General features: G+C 46.2%; 1 protein-coding gene across 6 annotated transcripts in view; it reads right to left on the bottom strand.

Moving 5' to 3' along the window:
• Positions 1-17,062, bottom strand: part of RBM39 (RNA binding motif protein 39) — a 503,417-nt gene that overhangs the window by 371,296 nt on the left and 115,059 nt on the right. For all 6 annotated transcript variants that reach the window (XM_078652224.1, XM_078652226.1, XM_078652225.1 and 3 more), the window contains one exon: positions 5,009-5,142. In XM_078652224.1, the coding sequence (XP_078508350.1) occupies positions 5,009-5,142 (134 nt within the window). The remainder of the gene's footprint in view (positions 1-5,008; positions 5,143-17,062) is intronic.

Genomic DNA, 17,062 nt, shown 5'->3' with positions numbered 1-17,062 from the left:
TCGGCATATCTTAGCATAGACTGTATAGCAGTTTCTCCTCTAGCAGTGGTTTGAAAAAGAGTTTTAAGGACAGCCTGGCCTACATCAGATTGTTGCTTAGCTTGCACATCAACACAGTAGTGTATAGTGAAAGTGTGTATGGTAGACCATGTAGCTGCCCTACATATATGTCTACGGGAATATTTCCTAGGAAAGCCATGGATGCCCCCATTTTGCGCTATGAGTGTGCTCTTGGGGGAACTGTTAAAGTGCGCTTTGCTTTTTGATAGCATATTTGAATGCATTTAACGATCCATCTGGCTATTCCGGTCTTGAAAATGAGATTACCTTTATGTTGTGGTGAAAAGGCAACAAATAGTTGTTTTGTCTTTCTGAATGATTTAGTTCTGTCAACGTAATATAGCAGTGCTCTTTTAACGTCTAGTGTGTGTAGAGCTCTTTCAGCTACTGATTGTCGGTTTTGAAAGAAAACTGGCAATTCTATGGACTGATTGATGTGAAAAGTGGAGATAACTCTTAGCATAAATTTAGGGTTTGTACGGAGTACTACCTTATTGTGGTGTATTTGCATGAAAGGTTCTTGAATTGTTAGCGCCTGTAACTCACTCACTCGTCTGAGGGAGGTGATGGCAATTAAAAAAGCCACCTTCCATTTTAAGAATTGTAATTCACATGAATGAAGTGGTTCGAAGGGAGGTCCCATTAGTCTGGTAAGTACTATGCTGAGGTCCCAGACTGGAGAAGGTGGATGCTTTGGAGGGATAATTCTTTTAAGTCCTTCCATAAAAGCTTTGATAGGTGGTATTATAAACAGGGAGACATGTTGTCTGTTTTGAAGATATGCTGCTATAGCAGGAAAGGTGTAGCCTTATGGATGAGTATGGTAGGTTACATCTCTGAAGGTGTAGCAGATAACAAATTAAGTTTTGGATAGAGGCATCTAATGGATTGATTTGATTATTATTACAATAAATTACAAATCTTTTCCATTTAGCTGCGTAGCATGCCCTGGTAGTGGGACGCCTTGCTTCCTTGATAATGTTCATGCAGTCGGGGGCAAGTTAAGATATCCGAATTCTAGGACTTCAGGAGCCAGATCGCTAGGTTCATCGGATTGGGATCAGGGCGTTTGATTTCTCCATGGTTCTGTGTTAGCAACTATGGCGAAAGGCACAGCTTTTTGTGGGGGTACTACAGAGAGTTACAGCAGTGTCGTGTACCATGGCTGTGTTGCCCATGTGGGAGCAACCAGGATCATTGTGAATGACTGGTGCCTTAGTTTGCGTGCCACTAATGGAATCAGTGGGGTTGGTGGAAAAGCGTACGCAAAACTGCCTGACCAGTTCATCCATATCGCATTGCCTTGTGACTACGGGTGTGGGAACCTGGCGGCCAAGGACGGGCATTTTGAGTTTTCGTTTGTGGCAAACAGACCTATGTTTGGATGTCCCCACTTTTGAAAGAATGGTTGAAGAACTTGAGGGTGAATCTCCCATTCGTGTACTTGTTGACTGTGTCTGCTCAGTAGATCTGCTATCTGATTGTCTATTTCTGGGAGGTGTTCTGCCAGGAGATAAATGTTTGGTGGAATCGCCCACTTCCATATGCTCTGTGCTAGGTGAGATAGCTGCAGAGTGTCTCCTCCCCCCCCCCCCCCCCCCCGTTTTTGGATGTAGTACATGGCTGTCATGTTGTCCGTCCGGATAAAAACAGCCTTGTTGTACAAGTATTTTTGAAAGGCTTTCATTGCTAGAAATACTGCTATTAACTAAGTGGTTGATATGTAGTGTCTTTTGTTTGACTGTCCAGAGACCTTGGAATGTGTATTGAAGGAGATGGGCTCCCCAACCTGTTAGTGATGAGTCTGCTGTCAATACTACTTGTGGAACTGGCTCTTGGAACAGTCGCCCCTTGGAAAGGTTTTGTGGATTCCACCACTGCAGAGAGCTTTAAGTGCGACTGTCTACCAACACTAGGTCTTTTAGTTGTCCTTGAGCCGGATTCCACTGCCGGGCTAGGCATTCTTGTAGGGGACACATGCGTAGGCGAGAATGAGGGACGATGAATATGCAGGAGGCCATCATGCCTATAGGCTGCATGAACACTCGAGCTGGCAGGGAGTGTTGTGGCTGAAATTTTTGAACGAGAGATTGTATGTTGGCTATCCTGGCTGGATTTGGATATGCTTTCCCCACTGAGATATCTACTGTCGCTCCCAGATATTGTTGTATGTGGGAGGGTTGCAGATGTGATTTTGGGTAATTTATGGAAAACCCTAGACTGTACAGTAGCTGGATTGTCTGTGAGGTATGGCTGGCACACTGTGCGTATGAGTTGGCTTTTATGAGCCAATCGTCGAGGTAGGGCAACACATGGACACATTGCCGTCTGAGGTATGCTGCTACTACTGCTAGGCATTTTGTGAAAACCCTTGGTGCTGTAGTTACCCCGAAGGGGAGAACTTTGAATTTATAGTGTTGACCCTCTATTGTGAACCTGAGGTATCTCCTGTGAGCTGGATGTATGGGGATGTGAAAGTAAGCATCCTTTAAATCTAGTGTGGCGAGGAAGTCGCCTTGCTGGAGCAGTGAGAGCACTTGTTGTAAAGTGATCATATTGAAGTGCTCTGAGTATGTATTGGTTCAGAGGTCTTCGGTCCAATATTGGTCTGAGGGATCCATCTTTCTTGGGGATGAGGAAGTATAGAGAATATACTTCTGTCCCTTGATGTTGAAGTGGGACTGGCTCTATGGCACCCTTTTCTAGCATGGAGAGCACCTCTTGTTGTAACAGCGTGATGTGTTCTTTGGACATTGGACGTGTTTGGGCGGTATGTTTGGTGGAGTAGAAAGGAGTTCCAGGCAGTATCCATACTGGATAATTTGTCTCACCGACCTGTCTGTGGTGATGGAGTTCCACATTGGTAGGATTTGAGTTATTCTCCCTCCGACTGGTGTTAAATGGTCTGGAGGGAGTGTGAACAAGTCACTGTTTAGTGGCGGTGGAGGCTCTGGTGTTACCACCACGTCCTCTGCCCTTGTTATTGTTCCCTCTATAACCTCCTCTATTGGAGCCTTTGTGGTGCTTTTGAATGATGGAGTTTGGGATGTGTTACCTCTGCCTAATGCTCGAAAGAAGGAGTTCACTTCATTCTTAAAACCCGAAATGCGGAGCCAGGCATGCTAGCGTAGTAATACGCTAGTATTGACAGACCTAGCGGCTGTATCAGCTGCATCTAGGGTGCATTTTCTGGATGCGTTAGTGATAAATTTCCCTTCCTGTATTAGGCAGTTTGCTTTTGCCTTATAAGGTTCTGGTAGGTGTTGTAATAATCCCTCCAGTTGGTTGTAGTGCGCTGTGTCGTAACGTGCTAGGAGTGCTTGGGTATTGGCAGTTCTCCAGGTATTTGCTGCCTGGGAGGCCACTCTTTTACCTGAGGCTTCCAAGATTTTTGACTCCTTGTCAGGTGGGGGAGCATCACCCGTTGTTTGTGAATTCACCCGTTTCCTAGCATTAGAGACGACTAGTGAGTCTAATGGTAGCTGAGACTTAATATAAGAGGGGTCTGTAGGGGCTGGTTTATATTTTTTCTCAATCCTTGGATTGAGGACACGCGCTCTGGCTGTTTCTTCATTGTGCTCCGGAGATAGGCACCTGTTGCATACTGTATGCTTATTGCTGTGTGGAAACTTGGAACCACATTGTGGGTATCTTTTGAACGGGGTCCTTTCCATCGGCAGGAGGTCCACGTGGCGTCGAAAAGGCCCAACGGCCCGCGTCGACGACCGGAGAAAGATGGAAAGTATTGTCGAGTCGAGGGATACCGAGCGGAAACCATACAGAACGAAGGTAAAAGGTTTTTGGCCTTAGAAAGGTCGGAAAACTTAGGTCTCAAAGTTGTAGTTGTCAAAGTGCATCCGAACCCAATGGCGGAGAAAAACAATCGGAGGATGGAGAAGATGCCCATGCGCACTGTAGTCCAGGGGAGGAGTCACCCAATCTCGTGATACTTTGAAGACTCCGCCAAGACAACAAGGTGCAAACATCCGGACCCAACACTAGGCAGCGATCTATGCTAAGATATGAATTCAGCAGCCCACATGCCGCAAACAGTAATTCCTCCATGGGTGACGGTTGCAGACTGAGCCGCCCATCCCCAAGTCCAGGGGGAAGCGGCCAGCCCCGATATGTAGGTGGATCCACAGAGGAATGGGGAACCTGAGGGGCCGCAGGGGAGGGCGGAGATGCCAGTGGAGAAGCCAGCCGCGAGCCAACAGGGTGCAGAAAGGCTGAATGCAGGAGTTTCTTGAGAACGGATTTCACCTTACCGGTCCCTTTGCAGAGGCTGCAGGCGACGTCGGGGAATCCTGTAGGGGTCAACCCACATTGGACTCAGACTGGAGCGCTGGGCGACCTTGCTGGGACCGGTAACGCACTCCGATTCGGGCCGTAGGCCTCAAGTGCAGTGGTGGTTGGTTCAGGCATCGGTTTTCTTTGTCCTTAGTAGGCTCAGAGTCGGTCTTGGGAGTTTCTTTTGAACAGAGGAGATCCAGTCTTTGTTGGAGCAGGATCTCTGGAAACTCCAGATAGGCCAGTAGCGCTGGGGCCAAGTCAGTTCTCGGCAGTCTCCTCTACTGGGTGTCGTCTTTCTTCGTAGGCTGCGGGAATCTGGCTTCTTGGTTCAGGGCTGCCCCCTAAAAACTATTTTTAGGGAGCATTTTAGTGGCCTCGTGGTCAGTAGCCAACGCACACAATAAGTATCTGGAATACCAGAATCAGTAGACTGGCGATTTCAGGATGCAGACAAGAGTCGAAAGATGGTAAATGTCCGAGACCCTGCTTTACTGAAATGTTAATATGCTCTTTACAAGTCAGACTATTTTCCCAGGTACAGCATTAGAAAAAAAAGATTTGGACACTATGATTTTGAAAGCTTAATATAAATAAGGAAAACGTTATTACATATGGTATATTGTAGGTATCATAGTAAACTATAAAAGATGCTCACCCTTCCAAATGGCTCAAAGATTCCACGCAGCATGTCCTCCGTAATATTGAAGTGTAACGATCCTACATAAAGTCTCATTGGCCCAGCAGTTCCTTTCTGAAGATTATTAGCCATTGCTGCTGCTCTATTTTTCTCTGCCTGAAAAGAAAACAATTATACATCCTTCATCATCTACAGATTATGCATTGGGATTCATGCCTTCCTCTAACTTGGGTCAACAACCTGCACATTTCAAACTTCATCATCATCATCCCCCCCGTAGACACATTTGTTGGTGTACAGAATGTCCTCACCCTGCTTACCACCCATTAATCTACCACTGCCCCTTTATAAATACTCACCTCATGAGACTGTCTGGATTTCCTCATGCGATTTCGCGAAATCTCAATCCAGCAGGCTGATTGAGTTCAGCTGCCACCAAAGGCCTAACTGTACTACTAAGTCAGTGCCTTGCAATAACGTGAAAAACAGTAGACTCAGCTTCACAAATTAAGACAAGCACGCTGATCTTCAAAGAATCCAGATCAGGTTTAATGAGAGCAAAGGTGCCAAAGCTCTACCACTGGCAAAAAACAGTAGCTTTATATACATGTCCATGAGAACGCTCAGTTCTCCCCAACATTCTGATGTGTCGATCTCAGTTTCCAGGAAACCCAGTACTTCTGGTTAGAAATGCAACAAATCTGAAAGTTTGTAAGAGTGATCTATTTATGCTCTTTTCAGGACCCAGACATGTTTCTGGCTGCAAGTTTAGAATGTTCCACCCGACTGTGTCAGATTTATGGCTACAGGTTGAGTAAGGATAATGTATTTATGAACTAACTGGATGTTAGTCAGGCACACCTGACAATTGGCCTGGTGACCTTGGTCGTATGCAGGGAAACCAAGAAAGCATTTTAAGCTACAGCTTGGAAAAGGTAGATCACATGAATTTCCTGTTGGAGCAATCACTCAGAATACACATATAAGCTACAGCGCAACTAGAAAATGGTAAAACCTAATGTATTGCCTTTACGCAAACAGAGATTTATATTCTCCTTCCATCCATGTCTTTTTTGCTAATGTTTGGTAGTTCAGACACTGGTATATGGATTGGGCAGTAATGCATCTGGGAAGCTGCTCCTTGCTTCCTGTCTTCATTGGACAGACCTGTTTAGAGGACATTCGCCTAGTTAGTTTATTTATTCAAAGTTTTATATAGCGCGAACAAGATCCTTACAGATATCAGAGCGCTTCACAATGACAGGGTAGGGGCAGTAGGAATGAACAGAGGTAATGGGAGCAATGTAGTAGTCACTAACATGAAAGGAAAATAATAACATACATAAAACATATCAATATACAGTACGGTAAACAAGTAATATAAGACGGCACAAGTCATTGGTCCCAATACAGAGGTGTTCAGGTACATCTTGGGTGTGTGGAAGGCTTATACCAGTGTTTTAATATAGAGAGAGCACTGAGTGGGGGCATCGGGAGGGTGAATCAGTGACCCAGCGTGTATCATATATTGGTCGGTAGTAAGAAAGTAGCGTAGTAGTGTCTCCATCAAGTAGAGGTATAGTGCCAAAGGACAAGGTGAGCATTGACACAAGGCAATGCAGAGTCTCTGATCCAGCACCTATAAAGTTCAGGAGATCTTGGCCAGAAGGATGGTTTTCACCTCTTTCTTGAAGAGTGCAGTGGAGGAGATACGCCTGGTTTCAGGAGGGAGCGCATTCCAGATCCTGGGTGCCATTCCTGAGAAGGAGCGCTTGTAAGTTTTCTCTTTCCGGAATCTACAGGGTTTCAGGAGTAGATTTTTTGAGCTTCTATTGGATCTCGAACCTCCTGATATAGACAACTTTTGAGCGAGGTAGTTGGGTGCATTGTGGTGCACGGCCGGGTGTGTCATGACTGCAATTTTTAGTTGTATTCTGGCTTCAAAAGGCAGCCATTTTAGGGACTTTAAGTCTGGGGAAATATGCGAATGTTTTCTTGAGCCAGTAATGAGTCTTGCGGCAGCGTTCAGGGAGGCTCTTAAGGGTGCTGTTGTGGATAGCGGGAGTCCGCTGAGGGCCACAATTCCGTAGTGTATTCGAGGGATGACTAACGCTTGTACAGCAGTTTGGAAGTCTTCAGCAGGGAGGAAGGGTTTAATTTTCCTCAGTGTGTTGATTTGGAAATTAGCTGCTTTTGTGGCTTTGCCGACGTGCTGCTGCATGTTGAGCTTGGCGTCCAGTGTGATGCCTAGGGATTTCGCTGAGTCCACGATGGTGGGTTGGACATTGAATGATGTTAGGTTGTTGAGCCATGTTTGGGTGGTAGAAATTTTCGCCGGGGGTGAGATGAGAAGGAACTCAGTTTTCAGAGCATTTAGTTTGAGGTGATTATCGGCTAGCCAAGATTGAGTGTTGATAAGCGTGGAATTCAGATGTTTGATATCTTCTGGAGATTGAAGCTTTAGGTACAGTTGTGTGTCGTCGGCGTACATATGGAATTGGACATTGCAAGCTTGGAGCAAGGTGGCGAGCGGTTCCATGACGAGGTTGAACAATGTGGGGGAGAGGGAGGATCCTTGTGGAACACCTAGATCTGCAGGCACAGGTGAAGATAACACATTGTCGATCTTGAACTTCTGAGACCGGTTGTGAAGGAAGGACGAAAACCATTTGAGAACAGTTCCCGATAGACCCATTCTAGCGCTTAGCAGCTCCAGCAGTTCTCATGTTTGACCGTGTCAAATGCTGACGAGAGGTCAAGAAGGATGAGGAGGCAGGACTCATTGCGATCAAGAATTTGGAGGGCGTCATCAATTGTGTGTCATAGCTGTTTCCGTGCTATGTTTCGCTCGGAAGCCTGATTGACGATTGCTGCCACTACGCAATTAAAGGTAGAGAGAAGATTGAAAATGCTACTTACCCAGTATGCATCTGTTCATGGCATGCAGAGCTGTAGAATCTTATGCATAGATCGCTATCTAGTGTTGGACCTGGATGTTTGCCCTTTGTTTTTCTTCAAAGAAGTCTTCCAAGTCACAAGGTAGGCGGCAACTCCTTTCGGTGATAGTGTGCATGGTCATCAACTCCATCTTCAGATTGTTTTCCCGCAGAGGGTGAGAGAATAGAGCAGTAGTAAAGAACAGAGATAACCATGTGTATGTATGAATAGTAATAAGAGCGCTACAGCAGCTACAGGTACCCAGGGAGGTGGGTGGGCGCATGAGATTCTACAGCTCTACATGCCAAGAACAGGTGCATACTGGGTAAGTAGCATTTTCTGTTTGAGCCATGTGAGCTGTAGATCACATGCTTATGCATAGACTATACAGCAGTCTCCCCTAAGCGGTGGCTATCCTGTAAATGATCAGAGTTGTCTGAAACAGTGTTTTATGTACTGCCTGGCCCACATTAGCTTGTTGTCTCGCTAACACATCTACACAATAGTGCTTGGTGAATGTGTGCGGTGTAGACCACGTTGCAGCTTTACAAATGTCAACTATGGAGATGTTTCCTAAGAAAGCCGTAGTAGCCCTTATTTTGCGAGTGGATTGCACTCTGGGGGGTATTGTGAAAGTTCTTTGCTTTTGCATAACAAGTTTAGGCATTTAACAATCCATTCAGCAATATCTGACATGGATATGGGATTGCCCTTGTGTGGTGGAGCAAAAGCAACAAAAAGTTGTTTCGTTATATGAAAAGATTTTGTTCTTTCAATGAATTCTAAAAGGGCTCTTCGAACATCTACGGTGTGTAGAGCTTGTTCTGCCACTGAATCATGTTGAGGAAAGAATGCAGGTAACTCAACCGACTGATTGATGTGAAAGGCAGAAACTACCTTAGGTAGAAACTTGGGGTTAGTACGAAGGACCACTTTGTCTCCGAAGTTGGAAAAAAGGTTCTTCTATGGTTAGTGCTCGTAGTTCACCCACTCACCTCAGTGAAGTGACTGCGATGAGGAAAGCGATTTTCCAGGAGAGAAATTCTTTTTCACATTTATGCATGGGTTCAAAAGGTGGCCCCATAAATCGTGAGAGGACTATGTTAAGATTCCTTTACTGGGGCAGGTGGAAGTCTTGGTGGGATAACTCAAGTCCTGCCATGGAAGCTTTGATTACAGGCACTCTAAAGATACAGGTTGCCTATTTTGTAGATATACAGCTATTGCAGCAAGATGTAGTCAGATAGAAGTGAGAGCTAACCCCGGCTACTGCAAGTGTAACAGATAAATGATATTTTGTATTGAAGCATCAAGAGGACTGATATTATTGCAATAGATAACAGAACGTTTCCATTTAGCTGCATAACATGCTCTTGTAGTAGGCCTTCTGACCTCTCTAATGATGTTCATACACTCAGGGTCTATAGCTCCTTTTAAAAGGAGAGACTGAACCTCTTGTTTGAGGAGATGTAAGTGGTTTGGTTACAGTGTGTGTGTGAGAACGTGGAGGGATGTTTGGAGGATTGTTGGTAAACTCCAGGCAATAACCAGAAGGGATAATTTCCAGTACCCATTTCTCTGTAGTTTTTGACGGCCAGGAATTGTGAAACACTCTTCTCTCTCCTCCCCCCCCCTCCCCCTGAGGGAATGGGTAGGCAAGTCACCGTTTGGTGTTGGGGGGGAAGCACGTGTGTTGGCACCGCTTGCCTCTTTACCCACCTCTGAATGAAGAAACCCTTAGAAGCAGAGGGCTGATTGTTTCCTTTGTAGGTCGTAGTGGCAGTGTCTAAGGAGGTGTTGAGACACTCCACGATAGGAGCACCAAAAGGAACCACGGCCTGAAGCCGACTGAAGGGCTCCCATAGAATTTGCCACCTCCGTGTCCTTTTTCATCTTTTCCAATGATGAGTCTACTACCGGGCTAAAGAGGTACTACTTGTCAAATGGCGTATTAAGGATAGAAGCTTGAACCTCTGGTTTAAACCCTGACATGCGTAACCAGGCATACCTTCTTAACAGAACACTGGTGTTGATGGCTCTACCCACAGTGTCAGCCGCATCTAAAGCGCACCTGATGGAATTGTTCGAAATGAGCTGTCCCTCTCGCACTAGGTCTTGAGCTTTGGACTTGTGCTTGTCAGGCAGAAATTGCTCCATTTCATTCCAATGCACTCTATCTTACCTGGCAAAAAGTGCTTGGTATTGGAAATGCGCCAAACATTTGCAGCTTGGGAGGCTACTATTTCTTGAGGCGTATATCAACTTAGACTCCTTGTCTGGGAGTGGAGCATCTCCCGACGTTTGGGAATTGGCCCTTTTCATGCATTAGAAACAACTAAAGAATCTAATGGTAACTGCCCCCTGATGTAAGCAAGATCTGATGGTACAAATTCATTAAAAATGCTATCCACATGTATAAGCATAACCTTGAGCATGGTAAGTGGTGCGAGGATTTCTGGGAACTGCTAAGTGTTTCAAAAAGGAAATCATCTAGATATTCCTTACTTAACTCGGCCCCATGGTAATTAGCAGCTCTACTCAATAATTCTATATATCCTACACTGTCATCTGGTGGAGAAGGCTTAGTAGGGTACAGAGCAGGATTGTTACCTGTGGGAGAATTAGTCCCGGGGTCTGTAGGTGTTGGATCATTTTCCCCAGTCACCTCCCCATCCTTATCAGGTGTATATGGTGGTGGCAAGTCAGCAGGTGAAATTAGCAATGGTTGAGACTCATGAGGAGGTGGTGAGGGATGAGGAGAAGAGTTAGTACCCACATTTTTCCTTTTTAAAGTAATGTGGTAAACTTCAGTCTCAGGTTTACGTTGAGTGTCACTTTGGTGGTAATTTGTCAAGTTGCTGGCTGTATGCAGTGTTCTCTCTGTTACGGATTCGGTTTTGAGGGCAGAACATTGAAACGTTGCTCTATTGACGGAATCAAAGCGACACCAAAGGGGATAATGGACGGAGCCTTTGAGCAAATAAAACACTCACCCCAGGCAACTTATCTGGGTTTAATCCATCACCATTCTTTAGCTCACTCCACCCTCCCAGTTCAGAAATGGCCATATGCAAATCAGTCTGACCCTGTGTTTCATGGGAACAGTCCAGCCCGAACTGCCCCTGGACCGGAAACAAGCATCCTGGGACCGGTTTCGGGTTCATAACCTTCATCAGCCAAGCTATCTTTAATCCAGTGGCATAGCGAGCAAGGGACCCACGTCAGTTTGTCAGAGAAACTTTTCCGCGCCACAACGCGGAGCCACCACCAAAAACTGTGAGAATATGGGAACAGTGTGCAAAATTTGTAGAAAATAGAATTACATAGGACAGTGCCAGGCACTGTATCCTGCAAACCAGTAGAAGGAAGAGCAGAGCACCGCTCGGAGAAGCACCCTAACAAATGCGAAGGCTAAACCACCTGTGGAGGAACAGGAAGATGTGAAAAAACAGCATGGCAGACAACAGAAGCCTGCAACTATAGTGCATAACCGTGAAGGAATGCAAGTCCAGGACATAGGATCAAGAACAATGTCAACATAAGACGTCACCAGAAGAGATGTCGCAAGCACAATAAAAGACCGATAAAATGTGGCAGAGCCGATAGATTTGAACCAATGGGTCGCATGGGTGGGAAGAGACCCAAAGGCGACAGAGAAGGGGAGAGCAGAGTGTGGGGAAAAAACCTGAATAGATCCCACACCGTACAATCCAGGTACAGGGTTGGAAAAGACATGACATATGAGCATACCGCCCAATTATATGAACTGGCGGAGTGGAGCAATGAAAACAGAATGAACACTGTGGGAGAGAAGAGAAAAAGTCACCCTGTTGAAAGGCAAGCCACTCGGAGGGAAGAGAGTATAGAAAACCCCACCTGAAAAGGTACTTGCAGAACGGGGAGGACGGGAGGTTTTAAGGAATCTGCAGCTAGACTGGGTCTCTACCAGATACATAGTTACCGACGGTAACTAACTCATCCATCTGATAGACGTCTAGCCGCAGATTCCTGAATGTAGAATAGATTCCAAAGCCATAGCCATAGAGGAGCCAGATCTGCGGATGAACCCCAAGAAGTTCCTGAGGGAACGTAGCCGTCAACAAGGTGACTAAACACAGTGGGGACCGTAAGCCAGCGCAGCCACACCAGACCATGAAGCTCAGAAAGGAGTGCAAAACATGGGTAGGCAAAGTCACCACCAGCTGTCGAAGAACAGCATGAAAACTCCGGTACGTATACCGGGTGAGAAAGAAAACACATGCTAGATATGTAGGTGTGACAAGGAAAGTGCAGGACTTCACGAGCAGTGGAACTGAACCTAGGGCTTGAGAGTTCCGTAGGATCCGGCATGACGACCGCAAGTAAGGCCCAGAGAGATGGCAACTGGTATGACAGTTAGCGCACACCGGCGTAGTATGTACAACAGCGGAAGAAGCACTGCTGAAACCCGCACCAGTAACATACGTATGACAGAAGACGTTCAAAATAAAGCGTAATACAACAATAGACTAAGGCATGCGAAAAGTACCAACAGACTTGCGGAAGCAGAACTGAACAGGACAATGACCAGGTCCATAAGCAACATCCGCCCCTCGCCCGGAAGGGCACGATAGTGGGAACAATCAGGACCAACCTAGAGGTCCCAGAACCCAAGAAGTGAATATCCTGAAGAGAACACTCCCCTTGAGAGTGTCAGAGAATATACCCAAAGCAGAAGCGTGGAAAACACCAGCAGGGCAAATGCAGGTAATGTGGAAAAACTGCTTTTGGGAAAATGGCCAGAAGACGAGGACAAAGGGTGTATCCAAGTTTGCGCTAATAGTAAGAAACGTACCGCATAGCGGCGTTAGTCCCTTGCAAAGCAAGGGTCTCGAGAGTGAGGCCGGCAAAAGAAGGGCAGCCATTATAGACCAGAGGATCACTGCACTGCTGAAAAAAACATAAGGACCTGATCAAGGCAGGCCAGGGAAAGGCTGCACGGCAAAGAACCCATGCCTAGGCCTAGAATCACTGTAGAAAACTAGTGCCAATTGCAACCGAAGTGTAAGAGGTGCTAACGGCAGAAAAAAGTGAACAGCCTGATCCCTAGAAGGATATCCGTAAGCAAGACTCCATAGGAGCGTACCAAAGATAAGGCAGATACCCAATAGCCCGCAAATACCCCACTTACACTAAGTCTTAACCCCTGCGAAGGGAGTCCTCTTGGGCAAGGAACACATTCAGAGGACTGAAAGGAAAGACAGAACCAGCCGTCCGGCTGTACTGAACGAGTACTGAGATGGCGGAACAACCGCTTACACTATCCGAGTGGTAGGTAAAGAACCGGGACATGTTTGAAAATCAAACCAACAAGGCAAAATCCCCTACAAAGAATAAAAGAACACTCATAAGGCAAAAAGACGTGCCGCTAGAGTCACGGTAGCCCAGACATAAGGCGCGAGACCGCTGAATCTGCGTGGTTGTCAAAAAGGTCCACGCCATTGAAAGGCAGATCTCTAAGAGCATCCCGAATATTGTCCGGGAAAAGACTGTCGCGCATCCAAACATGGGGGCGCAAAGCCACAGAGAGTAAGAGCTCATCCCACAGAGTCAGTGGCATCAAGGGAAGAGTGGAGGGAAAATTGCACCATTCCCCTGTCATCATGCAGGAGGCGGATCAATTCTACCCCGGGGCCTTTTGGAATAGAAGGAAGAAGTCCCAAAGGGTAGAGGATGCGCGTGCGAACATGCAAGCTGTATTCAATGCGTGGATACCAAACACTGGCAGAGGCGAAAAGCTGGCGACAACATGCGTCTAACCACCTAGACACCCTGGTGGGAGTTAAGAGTGGCAAGGCGGAGGAAGACTAAGTCAAAAGCCGCCTGAATAACTAGGCCCTGAGCTCTAGGGTTAAGGGATACGCAGAGCGGATCATCGAGGGAAGGAGGATGTCGCCGAGCTGTGGCCCGATAAACAGGGTCACCAGAGGAAGGCCTCGCCCATGTGCACAGCATGATGTCAAACAAAGATGCCCCAAGGGGAGGCAAAGGCTCCACCTCAACCGGCTCCATGTGGAGAAGATCCAACAAAGGATCATAAGGCAGGGAAACAACAGGGGGCTTAAAACTAAGAATAGCTGCTGCCTTGTGAATAGCCCGTGCGTAGGCAGCATTAGCCTCAGTTGCCATCCGGGGAGGGCACAATAAACCATTATTAGGAGACGGTTGGAGACCAACCCATCCACTAGACAGCAAAAGTGGAGGAGCCGGAGGCTGATCCGGAGGCCACGCCACACAAGGTACCTACACCATGGACCGAAACAACCTCAGATTAGGTGAGTCCAAAGGAGAGTCAACCTCTTGCATAAGAGGCGGCGTAGGCGCTGCGTGGGAGTCGCATCGACGTCCGAGGAGTAGGGTGGGACACCAACCTCATGTAATAGAGGAGGTGTGGACGTCTGCACCGGCGTCTACCAACGTCGACGACCTCCAAAGGAGGCTCAGCCTGGGCACCGTCCGACATCGACCCCACTGAAACAAGTGGGGAACAGGGTGTCGAGCCCGGCGCCACCTCCAATGTCAGCGCAGGAAGCGGCTCAGGGCTATGCGGAGACTGAAGGAGTGGGCTGGACTGCCAACTGGGAGGGCCCTCTGGGCCGTTTGAGAAAGTGCCATCTTTCTTGCATTGGTATGCCCCCACCTTTTCCTGACTGCTGATGTGCTTTGACGGAGTGTGCCCTGGGCTCCTGCCAACCAGGTACCCAGGGCCTGTGTTACTTCCCTAAAACTGTAGAAACTAAAACCCAATTGGCATCTCTGGCCACCTGTCAGCCCCTAGTAAATGGTACCCTAGGTACCCAGGGCATGGTGACCAGAGAAGGCCCCCAAGGACTGCAGCCCTTAGGGGCCCTGTACCCCACACACTGCCTTTGCAGGCCGAGTGCCTAAGTACAGACATAAACAAAGAGTCGACAAGGCCCACTGCCCTGACAAACTTCAGTCATCCCTCTAGCTGGCTGCCCTATGCCAGTGGTGTGGGCACAGGTGCATGAGCTCTGTGCCCCTACAGTATCCAGGGTCATTCCTGGGCACTAAGTGCAGTGATGCCATTAAGAGTATATGTTGCTGGGAGGTCGACATTACGAACTCCACAGCACCATAATGGCTAAACTGAAGACTGACAAGTTTGGTATCAAACTTCTCAGCACATTAAATCCACACTGATGCCAGTGGGGGATTTAATGAAAATTGCACGACAGAGGGAATCTTAGAGATGCCCCCTGGAACCTCGTCGGATTCGGACAGTAACGGTAGTACTTCTTCATATCGAAACCAGGCATATCAATCCAACCAGAGATCTAGATTGTCTTTTTTAGGACAACGCCCTCAGGGCAGAGGCAATTGGCGACCTTGTTATCGATCTCAATACAGAGGCCAATACCAATCACGCCAATTCCATCAACCACAAGGGCAATATCAACCCCAATATCAGCCACAATATCAACCACAGTACCAGGAACATCAACCACAGTACCAGGAACATCAGCCCCAGTACCAGGAACATCAGCCCCAGTAACAGGAACATCAGCCCCAGTAACAGGAACATCAGCCCCAGTATCAGGAACATCAGCCCCAGTATCAGGAACATCAGCCCCAGTATCAGGAACATCAGCCCCAGTATCAGGAACATCAGCCCCAGTATCAGGAACATCAGCCACCCAACTCGAACAGATATTTAGAAACACGCAATGCCCGATACTGGAGGGAATGAACACTATTCCCATTTTTCAATCTGAACAGTCAAGTACCCGATCAAGCCGTTTACTCCCTACTATCTAAAGGTTTAAGTTATGTACCACACTCTGGCTTAAACAAATTTGAATTGTTCAATGATTTAATGACATTCTTTAGAAAAATTAGTCTTAAAGTATTTTTCTCTAACACCAATAGCGATCTGAGAGAAATTAATAAATCAGGCCTAGCACCTAAATCAGTTTTCACCCCTATGCTAGAACAACAGACGCCTGAGATTCAGATTTTCGAACAAGTGGTCATGAACAAACTTATAGCGGCAACAAAATACATACCTAGTACTCCATTTAATCTCACAACAGCAGAATATGGAGCATTAAAAACACTTAAAAATTCTTCCACTACTACAATAAAGGGATGTGACAAAGGTGGAATTGAAATCCTTGACACCTCTAACTATGTAGAAAAAATTGAGGAGATGCTAAGTGACACTACCTTCTATAACAAAATTACTAAAGATCGAACTGTTATAATTAAACGAAAAATACAGAAACGAACATCTAAAGCACTGACCAATGGTGATATTTGTAACAAGGAATACGACTATCTAAATGTAGACAATCCTAGAATGGCTAGCCTTTATGGCATACCGAAGGTCCACAAAAATGAGACACCCTCCTTTTCGCCCCATTGTCACTACCATAGGAAGCATTACTGAACCTCTATCTAAATATTTGGATGTAATCCTAAGACCCTATATTTCCAGTATACCAGGATACGTGAAAGATACTGGCCACATTATCAACTTATTAGAAGGGACTGCATTCAATGAAAACAGACAACTGCTAGTAACACTAGATGTGGAAAGTTTATATTCTAATATCCCCACAGAAGGTGCCATTACTGCCACTGAATGGTACATTAACACCTATGAAGTTGAGTGACACACTGCATTCATTCTTGACTGTCTGCGGATAGTCCTAGAAGAAAATATCTTTGAGTTCCAAGGGAGTATGTACAAACAAATAAAAGGAGTAAGCATGGGCGCATCTTGCGCCCCGACAATTGCAAACATCTATATGGCATTCTTCGAGCATATCCATATATTCAATGAGATAGCCCCTTTTTTTGAAACAATTTTTTATTGGTCAAGGTATATTGATAATGTTATTTTTATATGGGATGACAATGAGGATACATTAAATGAATTTATATCCTGGCTGAATATGTGCGACAGCAACCTCAGATTTACATCCCATATAAGCAACAAAGAAATTTAATTCTTTGACATAACCATCAAACATGATCACGGCCAACTACTCACTGATCTGTATGTTAAACCCACTGCCCGCAATACTTTACTCCACTACCAAAGTTTTCACCTTACATCACAAAAAAATAGCA

The sequence above is a fragment of the Lissotriton helveticus genome, chromosome 7 (assembly GCF_964261635.1).
Source record: "Lissotriton helveticus chromosome 7, aLisHel1.1, whole genome shotgun sequence".
In the NCBI taxonomy this organism is placed as follows: domain Eukaryota; kingdom Metazoa; phylum Chordata; class Amphibia; order Caudata; family Salamandridae; genus Lissotriton; species Lissotriton helveticus.
Note: the sequence above shows the minus strand (reverse complement) of the source record. Positions and strands in the feature narration are given on the sequence as shown.